This window comes from Solanum stenotomum, chromosome 9 (genome assembly GCF_019186545.1).
Source record: "Solanum stenotomum isolate F172 chromosome 9, ASM1918654v1, whole genome shotgun sequence".
In the NCBI taxonomy this organism is placed as follows: Eukaryota; Viridiplantae; Streptophyta; class Magnoliopsida; order Solanales; family Solanaceae; genus Solanum; species Solanum stenotomum.
In genome coordinates this window covers 953,906-978,097 of record NC_064290.1, presented here as the reverse complement: position 1 = coordinate 978,097, position 24,192 = coordinate 953,906, and the positions used below count along the sequence as shown (strand labels likewise).

Genomic DNA, 24,192 nt, shown 5'->3' with positions numbered 1-24,192 from the left:
TAAGAAGTTACAAAAAGAGAAAAAAAAGCCTTTGGACAACATTAACAAGTGGGACATCAAACACCGCCTCGTTCTTTCATGCATACTCAAAATTAAAGAACATAAATATAAATCAATCAAGTTAAACAACATATTTACATATTACGTCTTATTTGAACATGATAGAGGTAAATATAATTGGGATACCAAGAACTAGAAAGGTTAAAATTGAACCAAATTGGTTGTGGTTGAATGACAAAAGGTTAAAAAAGAGTGTTTGGATTGGTGATATGTGTGCTTTTTGGGCAGTACAAAAGTGAAAAAATACCACAAGGGTTAGCAGGAGCAGCAACAGCAACAGCAGCAGTAGCTGCAACAGTAGAGTACATACAGAGAGAGAAAGAGAGATGGCAGTGATGATGAGGTTACAAAGACCTTTAATCTTATAACTGACAAAAACACTGCTAACCATAGCAGTACCAAAACCAGTGGCATCTAAACAAGGCTGGCAACTTGGCTCTCATCATATAAAGCTCAAATAAAGGAATCATTGTTTGCCACTTTTTAATTGCTCTGCAAATTCTCATCTTTTTCTTCTTCTCTATTAACCAAATCAATAGAATTGTTTGAACATATATGAGAGAGGGAGTGATGGGTTAGGCATATTTGTTTGAATAAGTTATGGAATTTGGGAAGTTGAATGGCAGAGAGTTTCAGATTTCAGAGTGGTGCCAGATACAGAAGAAGAAGAACAATAGTACAGAAGAGGAACAAGTGTAATCAATCAAAAACTGGAAAGAGAAAAGCAGAACAAGGGTCTGAGTCTGGATCCTCAGAGGAATCAGCAGCACCATTATCATCCCAACCAAAATCAAAATCAAGATTCAGTTGGCAAAGAAGAAGAAGAAAATCAAGAACAATCAGAAAACGAACCTCAGCTTTATCTTCATCCTCAACAACAACAACAACCATTTTTCAATCAACATCAATTGCTTTATGGAAGGTTAGATTCACAACAATTACTTCCTCCACAGCCTCCGCCTCCGCCTCCGAAGAAACGTTCGTATTTGCCTTCTTCGTCTTCATTGGGGCAAAACGTCGAACATGCAACATTGCGTGGAAAAATGGGAGAAACGTCAAGATTGGGTATAAGGAACACTGTAGGAGAGATTGTAGAAGTTCAAGGAGGTCACATTGTGAGGTCTACAGGACGGAAAGACCGCCACAGCAAGGTTTGCACAGCCAAAGGCCCCAGAGACCGCCGTGTGCGTCTCTCTGCTCATACTGCTATTCAGTTTTACGATGTTCAAGACCGCCTTGGTTATGACAGACCTAGTAAAGCTGTGGATTGGCTTATCAAAAAGGCGAAACCCGCCATTGATGAGCTAGCTGAATTACCTGCCTGGAAACCTACAATTGGTTCTGTATCTGCTGCTGCTGCTACTAACACTGATATTGAACAAGAGCAGGCTCAAAAACAGCAAGAAGATAACAACTTTGCATTTCAACAAGGAAATGTTAGTTTGTTTGATAATGTTGCTGGCCCTTCAAGTAAAAGAGCAATGGAGAGTAATACTGCTAGCTTTCTGCCTCCATCTTTAGAATCTGATGCTATTGCTGATACCATTAAGTCCTTTTTTCCAATGGGTTCTTCAACCTCAGGTAACTCTTCAGCTATGCAGTTCCACAGCTTCCAAGAACCCCATATGTTGTCAAGAACCAATAGCCAGAACCAAGATTTGAGTCTCTCTTTACAGTTTCAAGATCCTATTTTGCTTCACCACCAAAACCAGCAAGCTCAACACCATAACCAAACTAACCATAGGGAACAAGAGCAAGTGCAGGTTCAAGCACCAGCTCACTTCACAGGAAACACCCCACTTGGGTTTGACACCTCTGGCTGGTCTATGCATCAGAGACTTGGTTCTTGGAGTGACAGTAGAGACACTGGCCCTGGTGGTAGTGGTGGAGCAGTAACAGGACCTGGTGGGTACTTGTTCAATTCGCCACCAGCACCGGCGTTGCTGCAGCAGCTATTCGGCCAAAATCAGTTTTTTTCTCAGAGGGGACCCCTTCAGTCCAGTAACACATCTTCGGTTCGAGCATGGATGGACCCATCAACTATAGCAATTGCCTCAGGTGATCCAAGTCATCACCATCAAGCTGTTTTACCAATGTATCCATCAACAATTCCTGGTTATGGATTTGCCTCTGAAGTAGGCGAATTCTCTGGGTTTCGTATTCCTGCTCGAATCCAAGGTGAAGAAGAGGAGCACGATGGCATTTCCGATAAGCCATCCTCTGCTTCCTCTGATTCTCGCCATTGAATTAGCTCCAAAAATTTGATCTTTCTCAAAATCCCTGACAGGTATTCACTTTAATAATTGATCAGTCTTTTAATTTTCCTGTTTAACTTTAATGTTCTTGAAACGTTGTTGAGCTCAATTCGCAGGGATATGCTCTACTTGAATGCAATTGGAACTTACAGAAGTGATGCTGCCAAAGAGCCTGGAGATGGAGAATGAGAGAGTTCATTATAGAGTCTGATTCAATGGCATACACCGTGTCGAAAAGAATCCTGATCCTTGTTTCAGGTTCTTCGATCCGGTCTAATATTATTAGTTATTCAACTTTCTTGATTTTGTTCTTGTGTAATTGAGCTTTTCTAGCTCAACAAGTTACTTTAGGAGTGTTATGTGTTTGGCCAGACTTGTCATATTGCTGCTGTTTGCTTTATTTCATGATTTTGGAGACTTTCAAGCTAGAATTGGTAATGTTTTGTTAGATTTTTTTTAAGTCTTGAAAGCCATTCTTAGTAATAGTTCCTGAATTTGATGTAGGTTTCTTTAATTCATTGCTACCCTGATTACTGTTTCATTGATTTGGGTTGATTGCTGTCTTTCTTATTTTAAAAATGTGAATGGATTGAAGAGATGTGATTGTTTTCAGCTGTTTAGATAAAAGAGTCAATTTTTCATGTTGAAAGAGAGATCTTTCTTTAGTTTGATAGTTGCTTTACTACTTTCTGATAAAACCAGTTCATGTTTCAACAACTTCCTCAAGCCCTCAAAAGGGGATTGAAAGAAATACATGGCCTTTTTAACATCCCTATCACTTGTAGGATATTTGTGAATCTCAAAGGGTAAGTCATTTTCTATGAGCAGTAGAGTTGATTGAGGGTGGGTTAAAGGAGTGGTAAAATGTGAATGCCAGCTTCAGCTTTAAACTAATTTTTAGTGACTTTTGCTACCTATATTGTCTAGACTTGCCTTTACAGATAAGTATATAGTCTTGAAAGCTTCATCTACCTAATTTCCTATCATAAAAGGGTTTGGCAGCCATTCAAGTCCCTAGCTAACAGTTTTATTTATGTTTTGATTCCTTTTGCCTAGTTAGTTTCTCTTATTCTTATTAAGTAGTTAAGCCAACATAAGTCTTGAATGAAATGGAAAGAATGTCTTAGAATTCTTTGCTGTCCATCATAAGGTGATTCATGTTTATGGTCTATGTTGTTTAGACTCTTCAATAATATCGACGGTGTGGCAACATTTTTGGAGAGTCTGAGCAACATAGTTTATGGTAACAAAGTGATGATTAGAGTCAACAGTCATAGCCCCACTGAGTACAAGCCACAGGGGTAGTTTATCACACAATGATGAAGTTGCTAGGAATATAAACTTGTCAAGGACAACCCCAGGAAGCTAAGAAAATGATCATTCTAGATGAATGTTGGAAGGTAGAAGAACTAAGTGGGGCTAAGCTAGGCTTCATAAAACTGAGAAACTGAAGAGAACCAATCAAATTGCTATTAAAGATGAAACAGAAGCTGAATAATAGAAAGAACTACCAAACACATATACAACAAAGTGTGGCACTTGGCAATGAATTCTTGGTCCCCTGCCCTGCAAATCTCAGTACACCTAATAAAAGACTGTCTAGTGGGATGTTCTCTCTTTGTTTTCCTTTTTCTTTTTTTGGGGTTTATTGCTTACTCCCTTGGGAAAATATTAGTTAGACACATCAAGCTGTTGACAATTGCCTCATAGTAGTTATTGTCACTTCTTTATGATTGATTGGTACTGTCAAACAGAAAGATAAATGGCACTAAATATTTTAAATCATGGTCAGTTGAACACCCTTTGCGAGAAAAGTATACTATAAAATGTAGTATTGAGGGATTGTAGAGTTTATTGTGGTGGCTATGTTTTCAATACCATTTATAATTAGGATGCCCTACTAAAATGACAGAGGAACTAATGCTATATCATGAGTTGGAGCTTGCTGTATTTTGTTTCTATATTACAGTTTTGTATTGAGTGTGTAATTACTTGACCCCATGTGGGATGACTTCTATGCCATTATAGGTTTAAATGAAAATAAAAATCAAATCTTGTGAATAGAACTTCAAAGTTTCCATCAACCAATAGTGTTGTCATTGGCATAAATCTATTTTCTTGTACCTACAAAGTTTAATACTAGGAGTGATGAAAATGCCAAATATAGAACAGAAATAGCAAGGATCCAAACTATCAGTTCAGGTTTATTTACTTACTGTCCAACAAGTCATAACTCATATGCCACCCTCATAATGGTACTTGTCTTGGAGCCTCGACTGATTGATTCGTGTGTTTAAGACCCATTATAGGGATGACAACACTCCTTGTCCGAATTTGTTTGTTTTCTTGAGTTCAAACACGAGACATCTGGTTAAGTGGCAGAGAGATTCTATCTATCCTATCACAATCGCATGTGGCCTATTAAGTTCTTTGGAACTAGAGAAGTTTCCTTTTTCTTCACCTTGATACACTACCAACAGGATATTTGTTAAAGAGCTTTGAATTTAGCTTATTTCTTTAGTTTTTGTCATTAAGAGTGTTAATTATTGCAAGAAAGTTAAATTATTGATCTAGACTCGACCCAAGAAGTTACTTTCTTGACCTTGTATCTAGCTCAATTCAATAGTTAGCTCAAGAGACGAGTATTGCCCAAAATAACAAATTATCATCTTACTCAGATGTTGGACTTCTAACACCACCTTGATATCATGATAAGAAAATTGAGTGAATCTCACTCTCATATCACGATAAAAAATTGGATTTTGGACCTGACTCGATTAGAGAATATATTACCTAATCAGGACTCACTATCCAAGATTTTCTTTTAAGAGAGTGAATATTCATCGGAATATAATATTGTAGTGCTTCAAATCAGACAAGAAAGAAGGTATCTTTTGATTCGTTTTAATTGAGGATTCGCGTGGTTAGCATCAAAAATTGAAAAAAGAACAATGCAATTATTCCTTTCTCTTTTATTTTACACCTTATTTGGATAGTTTCTGTTCCATTTTAATCTAAGGAACAATTTGGTATGATCACATATTTTTTAAAATTTTATTTTATTTGTTAGCTAATTATTTTTTTCTAAATAGCTTCACCTCGTACTTTACTCATTTTCTTTTAGAGATAAGTATTGATAACACCCTTAATCTAGGCGTGAATTCTTAGTTTAATTTCTCAATTATCAATTGCCTTTAAAACACTACTTTACTTGACTAATGAACTTAAATACACCCCGATGTTACATGAGTGAAATACACCCCTAATTTCTCGTCAAGTTTAGAGGTGTTTTCAATACTTCTCTCAGTTTTTTATTAAGAGTCTAATGCTCCTACAAGTGTTTGTAACCATTTGTTAGGTCATGTAACACATTGGTGTGGGGGTGGGGTGGATTTGGGGTGTATCTAAGTTTAGTTAATCAAATAAAAGGATGTTTTTAGAATTGTCAATAGTTCGGGACGAAACTAATAATTTTTGTCAAGTTCGGGTTACAATGAGAAACAAGACAATCTATTTCATAATATTGTATTCATCAAAACAATATAAAATAGTATGTAATAGTCATCCAAACAAGAAGTCTAAAAAAATAACCGGAAAAGCGAAAACAAAATTAATCAACATTATGGTTGGTCCCGGCGGGGCTTGAACCTGCGACCTTCGGCTCATAAGACCAACGCTCTAACCAACTGAACTACGGGACCTTCCATTTTCAGCTTTTTGACTTATTTTATTTTTCCGAATATTCGAAAAAAATGGGAATTTTTGGGCTAATACCCAATTTATGTGATCTAATAAAGTAAAAATATACACTATTTAATCATGATTAATGATAATTGTATATGTTCAAATACATGTCATAGTTACGTAAAATTAATACGAATATACTTTTACCATTTTCACGTCTTCCAAAATAGTTGGCTATACACCAATTCCAATATATTATAAATGACGTAAAATTAAAGCCATGTTTGTAAAAACTAAGCCTAGCCTCAACCCCCATCGATGAAATAGCATTTTCGATGATACTCCTATTTTATTTTAATTTTACAAATAGAAATTGTCATGGAGTTTCAAATTTTGAATATTTTTTTTATATATAAAAAAGAGTGACTTGATGACCTTCCGAGGCCGCTTTGGATCATCAATCATTTCCAAGAAAAAATGACAACAATAATTACAAATAATTTATATTTCATCATAACAACTAGTTTAAAAGTCAAGATCAACTTACATAAGATCATATATATATATATCCAATTTATACGATATACTTCATATTTTGAGTAAGATTTCATAATTTTGATCGTGCATTCAGACATAATTTATATTAAGGACATACAAAGAAAATATGGTGACAAATTTTCTTGTTTGATTCTTAAAATTCAAATAATATCATATAAATTATGACGAGTAAATTGTATGTGTATATTATATAACGACTTCCCAACTGCCAAATCACAACTCGAGGAAGGAAAAAAAGAAGAAGAAGATACCCAACGAAGAGTTCTTTTTTTGTTGGTTACTTGGTTATATCTATGTGGAGATTGATTGAGGTCATGATGAACTTTTTTTATTAATTTAAATTTTTCTTGTTGAATTGCATGCAATAAAAGGGTCCCACACTTTGGTCCAACCGATCTCATTACTTGTTCAGTATTTCAAAAATAATTTTTCAATTTTATTTGTGAGTAACTACATATTAATTAATATGGTATTCCTGTAAAATATTAATATCAATCATTATTTCTTGAAGATCTTCAAAATGAACAAGTAAAAATAAATTGAAAAAAAATACATTTCAGGAGAATTAATGCAATCTCAAGAAATTTGATTTTGCGGTTTAATTATAAATATTACTTTTAACTATAGTGTATTTCACTTGCACGTAGATACAATATATTCTGCTACCTTTTAAATTAAACCATTACTACATTTAATAAATACTATCACTATATTTCAGGATTAGGGATGAAACAATAGCTATATACGAAAATTCCTCTTAAAATAATCACTTATGTTACAATTTTTTAAATTTATAAAAAGTTAACACTTTTAGTCTGCGTCAAATATTGACGTGTCGAAAAAAACAAGACGGAGAAAACAAAGGAGAAAGAAGAGTACATGAGAGTCGGTCTAGGGAAAAAGAAATGAAGAGTGGAACGACCATTTTGCCGATATTTTTGTTAGTAAAAAATGGGAGAAAGACCACTTTTTTAGCTTCCTTTAGATTTGCATTTTAAAATTTGAACTTTCTTAGATTTTGTTTTTTGTCTTTAACTCTCTTCTTTTAAGTGTGTTTATTTTTTCATATTTTAGTGATCTAATCAACAACACTATAATTTCACAAAAATCTTATACTATTTTCATATCAAAGTTACAATCTTGCTGAATTATTTCAGTATTTTCATTTCATTGTTTTCAAATCCACTCATCAATATACAGATTGGGATTTCTTAGATCCTCTGTATTTCAAGAAAAATTTGTTTTGTGTTCTTGATGGATTTTGTGTTTATATATATATAATATAGTTTTTCTTTCTAAACTATATAGAATTTTTATAAAGATACAATTTTATTTTATTTTTTTAATGGCTGAGGCAATAATGGCAATAGAAGAACATAACAATAGTAGTAATAGTGGTACTAAAAAGTTGAAGCAAAAAAGAGTTCCACAAAGAGGATTAGGTGTTGCACAACTTGAGAAGATTAGATTAGAGGAACAACAAATAAAAGATGAAATTTTGCCATCAGATTCAATTGTTACATCAAAAGATTCAACTTTTAGGGCTTTAAAATCATCATCAGTTTTGAAAAATTGTGACTTTAGACTAAATTCATCAAAACCATTTGTTGATAATTTGAGTCCAAAAAAGGGTTTGGAATCTACAAAACAAGTGAATGTGAGTGAAGGGTATGATGATGATTGCTCTACATTATGTAGTGGAAAGTTTAATTCTGAGAAAGATCATCAAGATGAGAAGTTGTATCATCATGGTGTTGTTATTCAATCCCCGATTTTCGCCTTGCCACAATATCAACAACCTGTTTGTTCTTCATCAATGGTAAGCTAAGCTGCATTACTTGTCTCTTTTTTTTGTTTTTGGACCATTTGGGGTTTGGAATCTACTAGCCTGATTAGTTCAGACTAGTGTTGTGGAATGTTTACTTGGGGAGTTTTAGAGGTATTTGTTCTCAGGACTCGAACATGAGACCTTTTGTTTGGTTAAGGATAGAGGAACTTTTACCATTCCATCACTCCCCTTGGTGGTATCTCACTTATCACTTTTTTTTTTTTTTCTAGTTTAGCAATTTGTTGTTCAGAATTCACTAGCTCGAGTAATTTAGATTTGAGTCTTAGAAAGGTATCTATGGAGAGTTTTAGGCTCCGTATTACATGGACATTGGGGTTGTGCTCAGGGCTCGTACCAGAAACCTTTGGTTAAGGGTAGAGGAATCGATACCATTTCATCACAACCCTTGGTGGTAGCTTACTTATTATCTTCTCTTTTTTTTGCTTGGTTTACTCATCTGGTGTCCGGAATTTAGCAGCCTGACTAATCCTGTTTAGCTTTAAAGAAAGCCCACTATATGAGGAGCTTTGGTGTTCCTGTTAATCAGGGTCTGAACCATTTGGTTAAGGGTAGACAAATCTTTAAAGCATTCCATCACAGTCGTTGATCGTTGCTTAGTTATCACCTTTGTTCATTTCTAGTTTAACCATTTAATGTGTCTGCAATCTACTAGCACGACTAATCTGGAGTAGCATTGTAGACTGTAGTAAAACTCACTACATAGAGTTCTTACCACCCTATCAAGGAGTAGTCCATTCCCGGGGCTTGAACCTGAAACTCCTAGTCAAGGGTAAACTGTATTTTGTTATTCAGGCTGACTTGTCGTTGGTCGAATTTAGTTGCTGAACCAAATTAGTATCCTGGATTTTGCAGGTGAATATCTCATCAGGGATATCATCATCATCTGTTACAAATTATCAGATGGAGCCCCCTTCAAACCAAAGTTACCATGGCTATAATTATTTACCTCTATGGCCAGATGAAGTGAAGGTAAATATCTGTTTCACCTTCTAATCTGTTTGTAGAATATATAAGTTTAGTAGTTTTTGGTTGATAGCTACTATATTTTGTTTGTTAATGTAGAGGGTTGGCATAAAAAGACCATATACATTCCCTCCAGAGTTCCCTCCTGTCCCAACATTTCACTGCAAATTTCCTCCACGCTATGATGCCCCTATGTGCACAGCAAATTCAGACTCAAGAACTTATCTTAAAAGGTTCAATATCTCTCCTGAAGTTAGCGTTGTTTTAGTAGTTTGAGTACTCACCTCTAACGAGTCTCGTTGATCAACTTGTCAGAGAAGTTCCTTTAAAATCAAGGAATGTTGTTAGACAAAATAGAGCTCTCAATGGAGATTTTCTCACATTGGCTCCTCCTACAGCTGTTGGTGCAGTAAATCAGCAAGTTTTTCCTAATTTATCCCCTCAGAATATCGAGCTGTTTAAATTCGAGACTCTACCCTTTCAAGTGAGCAACAAAAGCACTATAACATCTTATTTTATGTTACCTTATATGTATCCTTATTGAGTTTTCCAACTCCACAGGAAGTTCCTGAAGAGCCTAGCACTAGGTCAAGCCTAAACAGATCAGTTCAACAACGCATTTACAGATTCTTCCCACCTCCGAACGTGCAAATTGGCCAACCAGGAAACACTCATGGTGAAGTAGGAGGAAAAGTTGATCTCAATCTGAAGCTATAGAAGTTTATTCCATGCCATATGATATATCCTGGAGAGATGGTTTGTTAAGTATAGAGGTTAAAAAACGTTACTTCTAAACTGCAGTAGGAGATAATTATAAAATGAAAAAGATGCCTTGAACATGTTGTTTCACAATGAAAAAAAGATAATAGTTGTTTGACTATAGTTTTATTACTAAAACGAAATGAAGGTAAACAAAAAGCTCTTCATTTCATGTCTTTCAAGTAGTTTATGGAGTCTTTTGCAGTGAAAAGTGTAATGAAAGTCATTTTTTTGCATGTAACAATCGAAAACATCAGAAGAATAACAGGCTTGTCTTAAACAAAGGATGTGTTTCATGGCCTTAAATCTGTTCTTGATTCAACACACTTCCATTGTAGTGTCTGAGTAGATACTGTTACTTTCTCTCGAACTATAGTACTATTATTTGATAAATATGTGTATCCGTGCACGTGTGTGTGAGAGAGAGAGAGAGGGAGACTGAGAATGCAACAGCAATAGGCTTAACATCAATGGACATGTATGTATATCTGGAAAACTAAAAATCCAATACATAATAAACATAGAATTTGGAATTTCAAATTACATGTAAAAACAAGGTTTCTCAGCTCTGGGAAGAGCAATTGAGATTTATAATCAAGAAGTTTTGACACATTCAAGACGACTGATGTGCACTGCTGCTCAAAATATACACACCAACTCTGATCTTTGTTCCTTACAATGATCGATCTATGACCAACCAAAGACGTAGTCAAGAACATACACGAGTGCAAGGGAGAATGGATAAAGTGCAAAAGCTATCAAACAAGTCCACAGAGGAAAGGTGGTGCGGATGCTCCCTAAGATTCCCATAACAATGCAAACAATTAGAATAACCAACACTTCAGATGAGAAGTTCCATACTAATCCTCGACTGTAAACAATAGCCAAGAAGACTGACAGACAAAGGAGATTGTTCATAGTCACAGCTCCATATAACTGCAAGATATCACCAAATGTATTATTAGCCTTGGAAACTGAACAAAACAAACAAGGCCTAACTCGGAGTGAAGTTTAAAGTAGAACAATAGCATATCCAACGTAGTACTACAAGTGTAGTCCGGGTAACGTGGTGTGTACAGTGTACCTAGCCTTACCCCTACCTTGTGAAGGCAGAGAGGTTTCCAATAGACTCAAGACATACTAAAAAACAAAAGGAGGAAAGAACAATAGCAACAACAAATAATACGCTAACCGAAGCTAAGGAAAGAACATGTAATAATAAGAACGAAGAATAAAAAAATTAGGAGAGTAATTATTGCATGAAAACTAGTGTAATACCAAGTCCTGACAGAAATTTACACATGTAATGGCGGTGAAAGCTTTAGAATCTCTAGTTGAGGTTCTTGGTCTCTGCATTTTACTATTATTTTTTTTTTCTTTTTTTGTGATGAATGAGGTCTGTCTCTTTATTTGCTTCAAGCTTCTATATACCATTAAATCTAGTGAAGTGTTGGTACAGCTAAAGTTGGGAACGACAAAGGATTTTACAAGTTAAGTCTTCAGTTCAAGTCTAAATCGTCGGTGATTATTAAGAATTTGATCGTTTATATTAACTAATGCAAGTATTGGAGGGAAAATCAATTAAATTCTCATACTAAAGTGGTGGAAGTCAAGCAAGAAAAACAAACCTCAGAAAATGTTAATGACGCAGATCTCTTCTTTTTCCGGGTAGCAAAAATTATAGCCGACACTGCCTCACTGGAGTTTGTGGCAAGAGGCAGTGCAATGAAAGAGATGAAGAAAGATGGAATACTTGTGGCACTGGAGAAATTATTAACAGCATCCACCAAAGGATCAGCAAAGACAGCAGCAATAATGGTACCCAACAACAACAGTAACGCGGCCTTTATAGCAACTTTTCGAGGATTCTCGACACCCTCAACAAGTTCATCACTTTGATCCTCCCCCAAGAGACTGTGCTCTCTCCTTGTTTCCTGCAACGTTCATCTACACTGTATCATAATCGTCCTAACTATAACTATTTAAATAATTTCATCAGGTCACAACATACCTCATGAAAATCATCAATGTAATTGATGGTATTAGGACCAGCCTGAGCAGAAGAACCATTAGAACTCCTGGCTTCATAAAGCCATTTTTCAACTCCATCAATGAATTCTTGCATATCAACTTGATCATCACAAGACGTATCAAAGTCCTTCAGTACTTTTGCTATTGCATCATCTTCTTCTAAGTTAATCTCCTCAAGACGGATTCCTACGACCAGAGCTCTTAATTCAGAATGGGAAAGATGACCATCACCATTTTCATCAATTGCATTGAACAGCCTGTAAAACAATGCTTCATCACATCAGCAATCATTCTACGGTGATATAAACAAGGCAGAAACAATTTAAAGCTCACTTTTCTAAAACTTCTATATTTGGTGTTCCATGATCTGTGAAAAGCCTCCCCAATGCGTGCTTTTTTAAATGCTTCAAAATTCCTGATATGACATGCTTATGTTTTACATAAGCAAGCTTTCGTGTTTGTATCCAAGGCTGAAAGACCTGCATTAACAGTTAAAGGAAGTTCAGCAGGATTTATCGATTTACCAACCAGGCATTAGTCTCAATTACCAACCAGGATTAAGAGTATTCTCCGCCATTAATGTCAGTGGCGTGAAAGAAGAAAAACTCATCAAGATTGATGGAGAAAAAAAAAATGAAAACCTGACAATTACCTGATAAAGACAATAAGAGAGGAGCAGCGACAACGATATGATAAGAGCTATCAAGACAGCTAAATGTCTTCCTGAATTTGAATGGAAGAGCTGTGGTAACTGCACAACAATAAATGGAAGAACAGATATGGCCATGATCATTGCAGCATAGCTTGTCCAGATATCAGTGGCAACACCAGAACCTACAGACAGAGAGTCCCACCTTTTGAGCAGAAATACTTCGAGAGATAGAACCTGCCTTCTAGTAGCATGAAATATGACATGCATTATTCAAAAGCCTACATATTGTAAGAAGAATTACGAGGAACATATTTGTCACCATAAAAATGCCTGAGCCTTAAACTTTACGACATCCTAATCCTTTATATCATATGGAATATGACCAAAATACACATGATTTGTTCCTGCAATTTGGTACCAGATGGTTACAATGGTGTTTCATGAAAGTTCCCCTATGTTAACTAGCAAACCAGTCATTCATAATAGTTCACATATGGTAATATAGTGCATCCACTGGATGCAACACATCAAAATTATTCATAAAACTTGCTAAAAAAGGAGGGTGAGAGAAAAGCAAGTTCATGCAGATACTCTAAAGTAAAGAGACATACCAGTCAAACTGAGCCCTTTAGTGTCTTTCAAATCCACAGCAGTAGAATTTTCTATATCACACTTGCCAACAATGCAACAGGTTCCCCATATCACAGTAAGAAGCATCACTGTCGACCCAGCTAACAAGCCTATTCCTACAGAGACCTGGCTCTGCGCTTCTGCAGCACTTCCAGTAATCCCGGATACTGATGAAAAGAAAAAACTTGTGAACTTAATATGGCTTGCAACAAACGACTTTTACGATATAATTTCAAAACAAGGTTTATTATGAAAAGGAGAACTTCCCTAAGAACAAAACACAATGGAAGCAACTGATCTATACAAGTGATACCAACTAGTTCAACTTAAACTTAGTTGTTCTTACATTTACAATAGGTCTTGTATTTGCCATGTCTAAATACAAATTTATGTTAGCATCACAAAACATTTTTATTAGATGTTTTTCTAGGAAAATCATCAATCCAATCAATGATGTGATGCTTTGACTTCAAATATAATCCATTTTTCTACATCCTAAAATTAATAAAATAAAAATGATAACAATTTTCTACAACTACATGCTCATATTAGTGTAATTTTCAGGAGAAATGATTTGTTATAAAATGGTAAAGTTTTTCTTCAAATAAATTTGACATCCAACTATAAAAATGGATTAAATTTCACAAAAAATGGAATTCAAAGCATGAATGATTATGTCAACAAAAGCTTACTTAAAAGTCAATGTACATAAACTTAAATCTAGAGAGAATAATATAATAAAACAAGACAAACGAAACTTTTGGATCTCTGTTCCTTCTGATGCAATTCTGAATCTCTCTAATATCCTATAATAATACTCCTTTGTCTCAAATTACTTGACTAAAAAATAATTTTCCAATTAATTTTTAACTACAAACAATTATGATTTGAATTGTTTATTTTAGTCCTTACAGACGTAACTTAATTTCAATACAAGTGTTGAAAATACCTATTAGGTTGGGTCCAACCATATGGGGTACTACTAATTATTCTTTAACTTGTTCTAGGTAGGAAATGAAAGGAGGAGTTTTTCCACCATAATAGACGGCTAGGCTTAGCTATTCAAAAGACAAAAAAACGTTTTGAATCTTCAGAGGATATTTATATAAGTTAATAGTAACATATCCGGATTTTTACCAAGGGCTTGAAAATTAAAATGTAGTGCCTAAGATTTAAATTTGAAATTTCAAGATGAATTTGAATCCTCTAATTCACCGAGTTACAAAAATTATCTTATATAAAAGTGTATGTATTGTCAGTGAAGTTTAGGTGAACAACCTCCCGCTCCCTGGATCCACTCCTGCTGAGGAGAAAGGGAATTCATCCATTCCGTGAGGATATTCAATGACCTATGACACAAAGAAATGATTGTTGCAGATCTGCTTCCGCTACAGAAAAAAACCGTATATCTTCTGGACTAGTACTCCCTCTTAAAGTCAATCAAGATTTTTATTTTTTTTATGACAAGGAAAATTTGAAGCTATACCTTTTGGGTGCGCATAGTGTAAAACTAACCGGCATTAGATAAGCTCGAGCCAGAAGGCAAATATCTGTGTCCTTAATTATTGTTATTTAGAATACATTTTATACAAATAAATTTTATTTAAAAAAACTTAAAAAGCTTTTATGTTCGAATTCATGGTGATTTTTGAAAATTTCAATAGTGGCACAGAAATCGAGACAAAAAACAGTACTCATTCACAGTGTTAATGCTCCTACAATAAGGACATGGTATCTTTATTTCTACCAAACTTCAACAATTTTGCCATTTTTGGAAGCAAAAAGGCAATAAATGGTCAAAATAAACATAGTAAACGAAAGGACGGAGACGGAAATCTTACCGAGAATGAGCATAGCATCAGGAAGAGCACCGAGAATCGGCAGGAAAAGTCCACCAATTAGACCCGGCCCCAAAATTTCAAGCAATAGCTCACTACCGGAGGAGAGATAAGTAGCAGCCGAAAACATAAGGTAACCATACACAATAATAAGGAAGACATTTCCTAGAGCAGTTTTCGTGCAAGGCAAAAAACCATAGCTCTGTTCACACGCCTCTTCTACTGGTGCAGCAAATAGAGAGATAATTGCTCCTTCACGACCAGTACTAGTACTATTTCTGCCTCCGCCGCCGTGAACTCCATCGGAGACGAGATCCGACGATGACTGGTCGACGATTACACGGCCGCCGTACACGGCGGTGGATAAAATGAAGAGGATTAGGAGAGTGAAGAAGGATTTGGGAAACATGTTTGGAGATTTTTTCATGCTTAGAATATATTTTTGGAAATGAATACTGTAATATATAGAGAGATCTGTTATAGTGTATTAGTCGACTGATTAAGTCATAAATTTAATTAGTTTAATCATTTAACGTGTTGCCAACGCGTATCGTATGGACTTTTAAAACTGATTTAAGGCTTTTTTCAAAGTGTATGCCGTGTTCTAATCCTTCGATTTCATTTTATATAGACGTTTCATTTTACTAAATTCTTTATAGTATTAAATTTTATATAAAATAGTGATTTTATTGTCGGTATTTTGACTTAGCATGAAATTTTAAAGTCTAAAATATTTTTCATGTTCACTTCTACCTGTTTACTATTTCTAAAATAGAGTTCTATTTTTTATTTATTACTTTTAACATATCAAGAATATTAAACCTTTTTTTCAACGTTACTTTTTAAGAACCTAATATTAAATTTCAACTAATAAAAATAGTATGATAAAATAGTTAAATCAATCATTGTTTACTTAATAAGTCTGTCGAGTTCAAATGTGAATGGAAGTAATAAATATTTGTATAGTTATAAATTATCTAATTAAGATAAGATTATTGTTTAAAAGTTAAATTATTATTAAATATATAAATATATTTTTTTAAAATGACAAAAATAGGTAAATAAGGTGGTAGTTGGGTGATTAGACTTCAAACGTGGCAATGTCAACGACACCAAAACTTGATCTGCCATTTGTATAATCATTTCTTTCTTCTTTTTTTTTCTTTTAAATATCTAGGGATGACAATTGAGTCGGACAAAGGCGTGGCCAATCCAGGCGAGACACACAAAGTCTTAATATAGCAGGACAAAAGAAGATTTATAGTTCGTTTGATCAATTTTTTGAAAATTAATATATTTAAAAGTGCTTTTAGGAGGATATATGTTTTATAATAGAAGTATTTTGTGTTTAACTAATAATTTTAAAATTTCTAAATCACAATCAATTTAAAAAAAAAAAAAATTGCGGATAGGGGAAGGGAAAAAAAGAAAGGGAATTACAATACGGGGAATCAAACTTTATGAATGTGGAGCAATAGAATTATTATTTTTACTTTTCTATTTGGCATTCACTATTCATATTGAAACTCGACTAAATTTGAATTTATGTCAAAAAATTCCACATTAAAGATAAAATATTTCCTAACAAAAACAATTTCATACTCAGAAAAACTCAAACTCGAAATCTCATTGAAAATTACCTAAGGTGGAGTGGGTCCTTTTTGAACGTGTATGCCGTACTTAAAAGTGAAGTCGTACAATTTACATTTTGCTTTCCTCTTTTCAACTTTTTATTATGCTAAAGGACGAAATTTCAGTTTTTTCTAAATAAGATTTATTGAGTGAAATGTTTATCAAGCTGGATTATATATAAGGTAATAAAAAAAATAGTTAGTTTCAATGAAAAATTGTCCAATTTTTCAGTTCTTTGTATAATATCTAATTTCTCCTTCAACTATTTTTCCCAACCCTATTTGGTGTCGAATTAGTTAATCTTTCCTCTCAAATTTATGTGTCATATTTTTAAAACATTTATTTTCTTAAATATTGTTTTTATAATAAAAAAATTATTTTTTCAATTTTTTTTATCAAATCAATTAAATAAGGATGGAGAGAGAATTTAATTGTTGTGGGCTGGTGGGGAAATTACAATGCCACCTATTTTGACGCTTTTATATGTTTTCAAGGGGTAGATTTCCCTTCTAGTTCTGCCACTTGTTTAATGGAGCAGTATTTTATCTCTAAAAAAAAAGACAAAAAAAAATATGTAATAATATTCGCTTCATCCAATTTTACGTGATATTTTTTCTTTTTATGCTTAACGAAATGTCATTAAACTTTAAATTTTTGGTCAAGAATGAAACTGTTTCATTATTTTGCAATAACCCATATTGATTATTTAATTTTCGTCTTATTAATCATGAAATTTTACGAATATTTCTGAGTACTTTTATATTGATATCTCAAAATTGTTTATCATTCTGATTATTAAAAAGACTTAATGATACTATTTTACATGAAAATATAAAAGTAAACCCAATTAGGTAAGTTTTAGGAGTGAACGAGCTTGATAGAAAATTAAATATTTGCTTTACCGTTGAGAATATGTTACAATCAAATCCATCTGTTTTTTGAAAACATTGTCAACATCTTAAAAAGTATTTTTTAATATAGAAATTTGAAATTTAAAATATATTTTTACATGATTTCAGAACACACAAATTCTGCATTAAAAAGTTTATTTTTTTTAGAGAAAATGATGTGGACAATTTACATAATTAATTCGATACTCAAAAATTGATTTTTTTTTCTTCACATGGTTCTCAATTTTAGAATAATAGTTCGATTAAATTTGAATTCGCATCGAAAAATTCCACATATTTTTTAAAAGATGAGGAAAATAACCTCTCATTTTTTTATTTTTGTTTAAAATTCGAGGGGGGAGGGAGGGAAAAGGGGGAGGGGATTCTCAATCGTGTCCTCACCAATAAGGTGAAAATTCACGCAACTAGTAAACTAAGCTACTAAGATTCTGTAGGGAAATTTCTCTAGTAAAAGTAAGAAAAATAAGTCTCACAAATGATTATCTACTTACCACCTCAAGCATTCACTCCATCCATGTCATTCATAGTATTTGTCTTGATTATAAACAAATAATTTAATGACAATGTATCGAACACAAAATAATAATTAAGAAATTCATTTATTTACCTTCTGAAAAATAATTACTTCATACGAAACACACTTTAAAGGTAAAATGTTGCCTAAAAAGACAATATTTATCAAGGTCTTAAAACCTCAAACTCGAGACTTTTAATTTTAAAAATATACATTTTTTAAAATATTATTGTTTGATTGGATAAGTTGAGCTTTGAATTATCTTTTTGTTTTTTACATCAATAATATGGTCCCATAAAGTTTGTCATAACGTCAACATATCGCCACGTCCAAATACCGTGTATGAACTTTAATACTCTTTTATTTATGTCGATACCACTCTAAATCTTAATCTTAATTACAATCTTATCGACGTTCCAAGTATACGTGGTTGGTGGTTCATTCATTGGCCAATTTGCATCTTTCCCATTTTTGAAAATCTTAATCTTATTCATGCTTAGAAATATTCGCAGAATATATTTTTGGAAATAAACATATATAGAGAGATCTGTTAATAGTGTATTAGTGGGACTGATTAAGACATAAATTTAAGTTTTAATCGTTTTAAAGAATTTACGTGTTAACGACACGTTACCGTATGGACTTTTAAGACTGATTTAAGGGGAGTGGGTCCTTTTTTGAACGTAGATGCCGTGTACTAATCCCTTCGTTTTATACGGAAGAGAGAAGTGTTGAAAACATTTCTAAATTTGACATAAATTATTAATTTCGTTTCGCTCAAACTCGTCTAAAACCATTAAGATCTTAATAAAAAGTCAAAAGAAGTGTTGAAAAGACTCCTAAATTTGGCATTTCACTCATGTCGCAAGATTGAGAATGTATTAACTTCAGTTAGTTAAGTAAATGAATATTTTTAAGATTGACAATAGTTCAATAATAAAACTAATAATTCATTTCGAGTCTAGGGGCACTGCGGATTCAGGATTTCAATTAAAGGGATTCGGAAAAAAAATAGTGTCTAAGATTCAAACTTGGAACCTGATCAAAGTGAGTTTTGAACCCCTCAACCACTAAGACAACCTCTAATCTTACATTTAGGATGTTCAAAATCAATATATAGACATATAGATTCTTAAAAATACCTAAAATATACGATATATTTTCCCGAAGGGCTCTAGGTCCGCCCCTATTTAGGGAGTTTTCAATATTGTTTATTTTATAAAACTTGATTACGATAATAAAAATAGATGATTCATTTATTATTGAAAAGATAATTTCAGTAAAATACATTTTTAATTCAATAAAAACTTATGTGAGGTCAAGTTGAGAGTGTTTATTCGAAAGTGGAAAGTCAAGGGTTGCGGAGGATCTTACTCCATATTTAGTTAACGTAAAAAAGATTTTAAAGTTTTATAATTTAAAATTAAAGATAGAAAATATTTCAAATATTTCTTTAGTCTTAACTCTTAAATTATGTGCAAAGTTGAACTAATCAGTTGTCAAAGAAGAAGTAAAAATATTTTTTAAAATAAAAATGGGAGGAAAAAAAAAACCGATAAATAGATTAAAATGAAAGAATCATTTTGTATTAAAATGACAAAATTAGCTATATGTGCTAAATCACATTTTCCGACTTTCCATCTCTGTACAGTGCCAAATGAAGGGTATTTTAAGATATTATTTGATAATTTGAGATTAGGTTTTGGAGATGAATTTTGATGAGATATTTTTAATCATATTCTTTAATGATAGTATATGTTTAAGCATAGCTTTAATTTCTAAATATTATTTTTTTCAGTTGCAACTCTAAAAGTTCTAAAGAAAAAAACTCAAATTTGAATCAAATGTTATATTCAAATGCCTATTAAATACTCCTTCATCCCCAATGTATCTAATACTCCCTCTGTTCATATTACTTGTCCACTGTTGAATTAACACACCTATTAAAAAAATAATTAATGACATAATGAGTTTACCATTTTACCCCTATTAATTATGAAGTGGATGAAAATTTTTACATTTTTCAAAGTAATTAGTCATTTAGTTGAAGTATAATAGGTAAAAACAAAATTATCTTTTCTTAATTTGTCAAAATGAACAACTAATTAATGACAACTATAAAAGAAAAGTGGACAAATAATTAGAAACAGAGGGAGTATTATTCAATACAAAATTAAGTTTCCATTTATGTAATTATATATAGGCTATCTCATTATTAAGAGAAAACTAAAATTTAATTTTTTTTTATATTGAAAGATTGATACTTATATTAATTTTTTGAACTAATTAAAAAGAAAAATGAGTCGGAAATAAGGGGTAGGTTGGTGATTAGACTTCAAACGTGGCAATGTCAACACCACCAAATCTTGACGTTTTTGTATATTTTCAAAAGGTTACTTTCAAGAACTGCCACTTGTACAATCTCTCTATTTTCCCTTTGAGCATTTTCCGTTTCCGAGCACTGCTAATTGGGAAGACAGAATTTTGGCACGAATTGTCAAGACACGAATAAATGATAAAAATGTCCCTTTGGCTTCAAAATCACTTGTATTTTCCTTCAAAAAAGAAAACCACTTATATGAGGCTTTTCTTGGCTGCCAAATGTACAAATGGGACCCATACCTTAACTATTTCATTTTCTTTCATCTTCTTACTCTTTTTCATTCACTTTAAAAAAATTTCTTTCGACTTTGTTTTTTCCTCCTCTACGTTACTTCATTTGTCAGAGTTATAAATAATTTTTAAGACTTGCCCAAAATGTCTAATATGCATATTTTACGGTATTATTTATTTGAGAGAAAAAATAAAGTGAATGTGGCGAGAAAATTTCGAATTAATTTTTGAATGAAATGGAAGAAATTGAAGGTAATGAAATTACAAATAAAAAAATCGTAAAATTTTGCGTATTAATTTCTTGAACCTTTTATTTTTCTGTACGTATTTTATAGAATGATATATACGAAATATGAGAATTTAGATATTTTGTTTTGTGTTTGTTTATAAAAGATTATACATTGATTTTTTAATATAACTTTTTTCATCATATATAATTTTTTTTAAAATTAAAAAAATGTTATAAATATTTTTTTTTTAAAAAATCTTTGTTCTATTCATGTATTTCTCTTTATAATGATCAAGTTATTTGCATTTACTTCGTATTTTAATTTATATTTTTATTTTAAGAATGTCAAGATTGAATTTTCATGTGCAAAATAACTTATGTCTTTTTAATTGATTATTTTAATTTAAATCAAGCATCATCAAGACATAGTATATCACAACTAAATTTTTAACTTTTTGTAAGAAAAATAAAATCGTTGGAACGAATTTATCATATTTCTTAGAAATAATTAAATTCTTAGATAATACATACATTTTTTGAAGGATCCTATATATAATTAGATCAATTTCTTACATTATCATATCTATTCTAATCGACCAAAACCAAATAGAAAAAAAAATAAAAAAATCGACTTAATTAATTTGACTTAATTTCAACATTTCAAAAATCAAATTAATTTATTTAATAAAAAAATTATCCAAACTAAATCACGGCTAATTCTACTAAAAATAATTAAATTTCAGCATTTGATAAACAAACTAATTAATACGAAAAATAATGAAATTGCAAAAAGAAACGGAAAAGAAGAAGAAGATATGGAATTGGAGAAAAATAATAAAGAAAATGGAGCCTTTCAGCTTCTTCTTTTTAGTGGGACCCAATTTTCACCTGGCAAAATTTGAAAGAATCTCATACAAGTATTATCTGACACGTAATAAGTGTGCCTCGCACATAATAAAATTTTTCTTAAAAGTATTAAAAGTGGTTTTACTTTTGAGGGTAATTTAGGTAGACGAAATAAATGAATTTACCCAAATGTCCTTAACTTTTCACCAAAATTACGAAAATACCTGGCTTTTGTTGCTCTTGTCATTTCGGGCCAAAAATCTGTCTTGCCAATTATATTTTCCGTTTCCGTTTTAAATGTACTTCCTCTGCCCTCAATTTATTTTTTATGCTTTTCGTTTTTCGAGAGTTAAACAATTTAAATTTGATTGAAAATATGTGCATGAAATCTTCAATTTTTTTTAAATGAAATTTATATATTGATAAACTATGTAAAAAGTACTATAAGTCACAATTATTGACAATTCAAAATAATTTAAAAAATATAAAAAAAACTTAGGATAAAAACTAAATTTATTTAAATCTCAAAAATTCAAAAAATGACACATAAATTAGGACGAAAAAAGTACGTTGGAATGGCAATTGGAACGGGACGAGGGTGTAGCCCGGGATGGAGAGGCGGGCGAAGCCTTAATATAATCAAATAGAGGAAGATCTATAATCTGTTCGATCAAGTTTTAAAAATTAGTTTATTTGAAAAAATATTATAACTTTTTTTCAGAAGTTATAGTTTTTGTGAGAAGTAATTTATGTTTGACTAATAAATTTAAAATGTATTTTTGAATAATCATTAATATTTGATTAAGCTTTTTAAAAAGTGTTTTTAAGAAGAAGTTTGAATTAGCTTTCTAAAAGTAATTTATAACCTATAAGCTAAAAATCAGACGTTTTAAATATTCAACTTGTGACTTTTAACTTAATTTATACTTTTTAAACTTAAAACATAACGATTAGATACATTTTTTTAAATCTTTTTCAAACTCCATAAAAAGTAAAAAAAATGAACTTAAAAGTAAACAACACTTGCAATAGATCATTCAAACACCCTCCAAATATGACATAATATATAAACATGACTCTTAACTTTATTTCAATTCATAACTATGCTCTCAAACTTTGGAAATACACAATTAGGTTTTTAAACTTATATAAAATTAAACAAGTAGACACACGTGTTCTACATGACATAATACAAGTAGGACGCCAAATTGTCATGTAGGGTGTCATGTAGGCGGAATGTATCTATTTATTCAATTTCATATATATTTAAGTGTCTACTTATACACATCTAAAATTAAAGATCATAATTGACAGTTGAAGCCAAATTAAGAATCATGTTATGTATTATGGCTCCAAATATATTTTTCTCAAAAAAAAAGGCTTTTAGGTAAAATTACAATTTTTAATTTTTGAAAAATAACTTTTACTACTCCCCGTGATTTCACAAAATTTGACTAAATACTTCCTACGTGGATGCTCTACCATAAGTTTTATTTATTTATTTATTTTAAAAAAGTGTAGTTGTACAATTAACATTTAGCTTTTCTCTTTTTCACTTTTTTTTATTGCTGATGAAAGGACAGACCCAAATTTTCAGTTATTTGTTTAACAATAATATCTTATAGTTTCCTTAACTACTTTTTCCACATGACGCCAAAAATAGTTAAATATTTCCTCAATTTATTTTTCCTTATTCACTATATTAAAAATAAAATTTTATTTCTTGTTCTCTTTAACATGTTACATTTTGATACTCATCAATTATTCATTTCAAATTATTTACTATTATTTTTCAAAAGTGTACAAAGTTCATCATTATAAACAAACAAATTTATTGTGGTGGCTATATCAATGTCACCTAATTCTAGGTCTGCCACTTGTATAATCAGATGTTATTTTATTCTGAAATATCTCACTTAATTATTTAGGATAAGTTCAATTTATGAAAATAATTACTACGTACTAAATTAGGTACAGCAGAAAAAACTTTAAAAACTATTTTATTTTATCTTGAATGGTTGATTAAGTTGAACTAGATTATTTGATTTTCTTTTACTAATGGTGAAACCTTACTTACTGTGAATATTTTAAAGTACTTTACTTCAATATCTAGAATTTGTTTATCATTTAGATTATTAAAAATACTAAATTAATGACATTATTTTACA

At 31.9% G+C, this 24,192-nt stretch overlaps 3 protein-coding genes and 1 non-coding gene across 5 annotated transcripts; 2 read left to right on the top strand and 2 right to left on the bottom strand.

Moving 5' to 3' along the window:
- Positions 1–352: 352 nt before the first annotated feature.
- On the top strand, positions 353–2,800 carry LOC125876900 (transcription factor TCP4-like). Its single transcript, XM_049558186.1, has 2 exons — positions 353–2,347; positions 2,432–2,800. Exon 1 carries the CDS (start codon positions 1,104–1,106, stop codon positions 2,304–2,306), a length of 1,203 nt encoding a protein of 400 aa, XP_049414143.1. The 5' UTR covers positions 353–1,103; the 3' UTR covers positions 2,307–2,347; positions 2,432–2,800.
- Positions 2,801–5,942: 3,142 nt separating this feature from the next.
- On the bottom strand, positions 5,943–6,016 carry TRNAI-UAU (transfer RNA isoleucine (anticodon UAU)). Its single transcript has one exon. It is a non-coding gene; the product is annotated as a tRNA-Ile (tRNA).
- A 1,886-nt stretch (positions 6,017–7,902) lies between these two features.
- LOC125876591 (uncharacterized) lies at positions 7,903–10,199 on the top strand. Of its 2 annotated transcripts, none has more exons than XM_049557809.1 (5): positions 7,903–8,376; positions 9,259–9,375; positions 9,469–9,602; positions 9,685–9,853; positions 9,931–10,199. In XM_049557809.1, exons 1-5 carry the CDS (start codon positions 7,903–7,905, stop codon positions 10,084–10,086), a joined length of 1,050 nt encoding a protein of 349 aa, XP_049413766.1. In that variant the 3' UTR covers positions 10,087–10,199. The 2 variants fall into 2 exon arrangements, with proteins under 2 accessions (XP_049413766.1, XP_049413767.1); XM_049557810.1 differs by having other exon boundaries at positions 7,904–8,376; positions 9,935–10,088.
- A 445-nt stretch (positions 10,200–10,644) lies between these two features.
- On the bottom strand, positions 10,645–15,725 carry LOC125876000 (sodium/calcium exchanger NCL-like). Its single transcript, XM_049557094.1, has 7 exons — positions 15,283–15,725; positions 13,423–13,608; positions 12,812–12,993; positions 12,493–12,638; positions 12,140–12,416; positions 11,757–12,062; positions 10,645–11,064 (listed from the first exon to the last, which is right to left on the bottom strand). Exons 1-7 carry the CDS (start codon positions 15,704–15,706, stop codon positions 10,816–10,818), a joined length of 1,770 nt encoding a protein of 589 aa, XP_049413051.1. The 5' UTR covers positions 15,707–15,725; the 3' UTR covers positions 10,645–10,815.
- Positions 15,726–24,192: the final 8,467 nt, after the last annotated feature.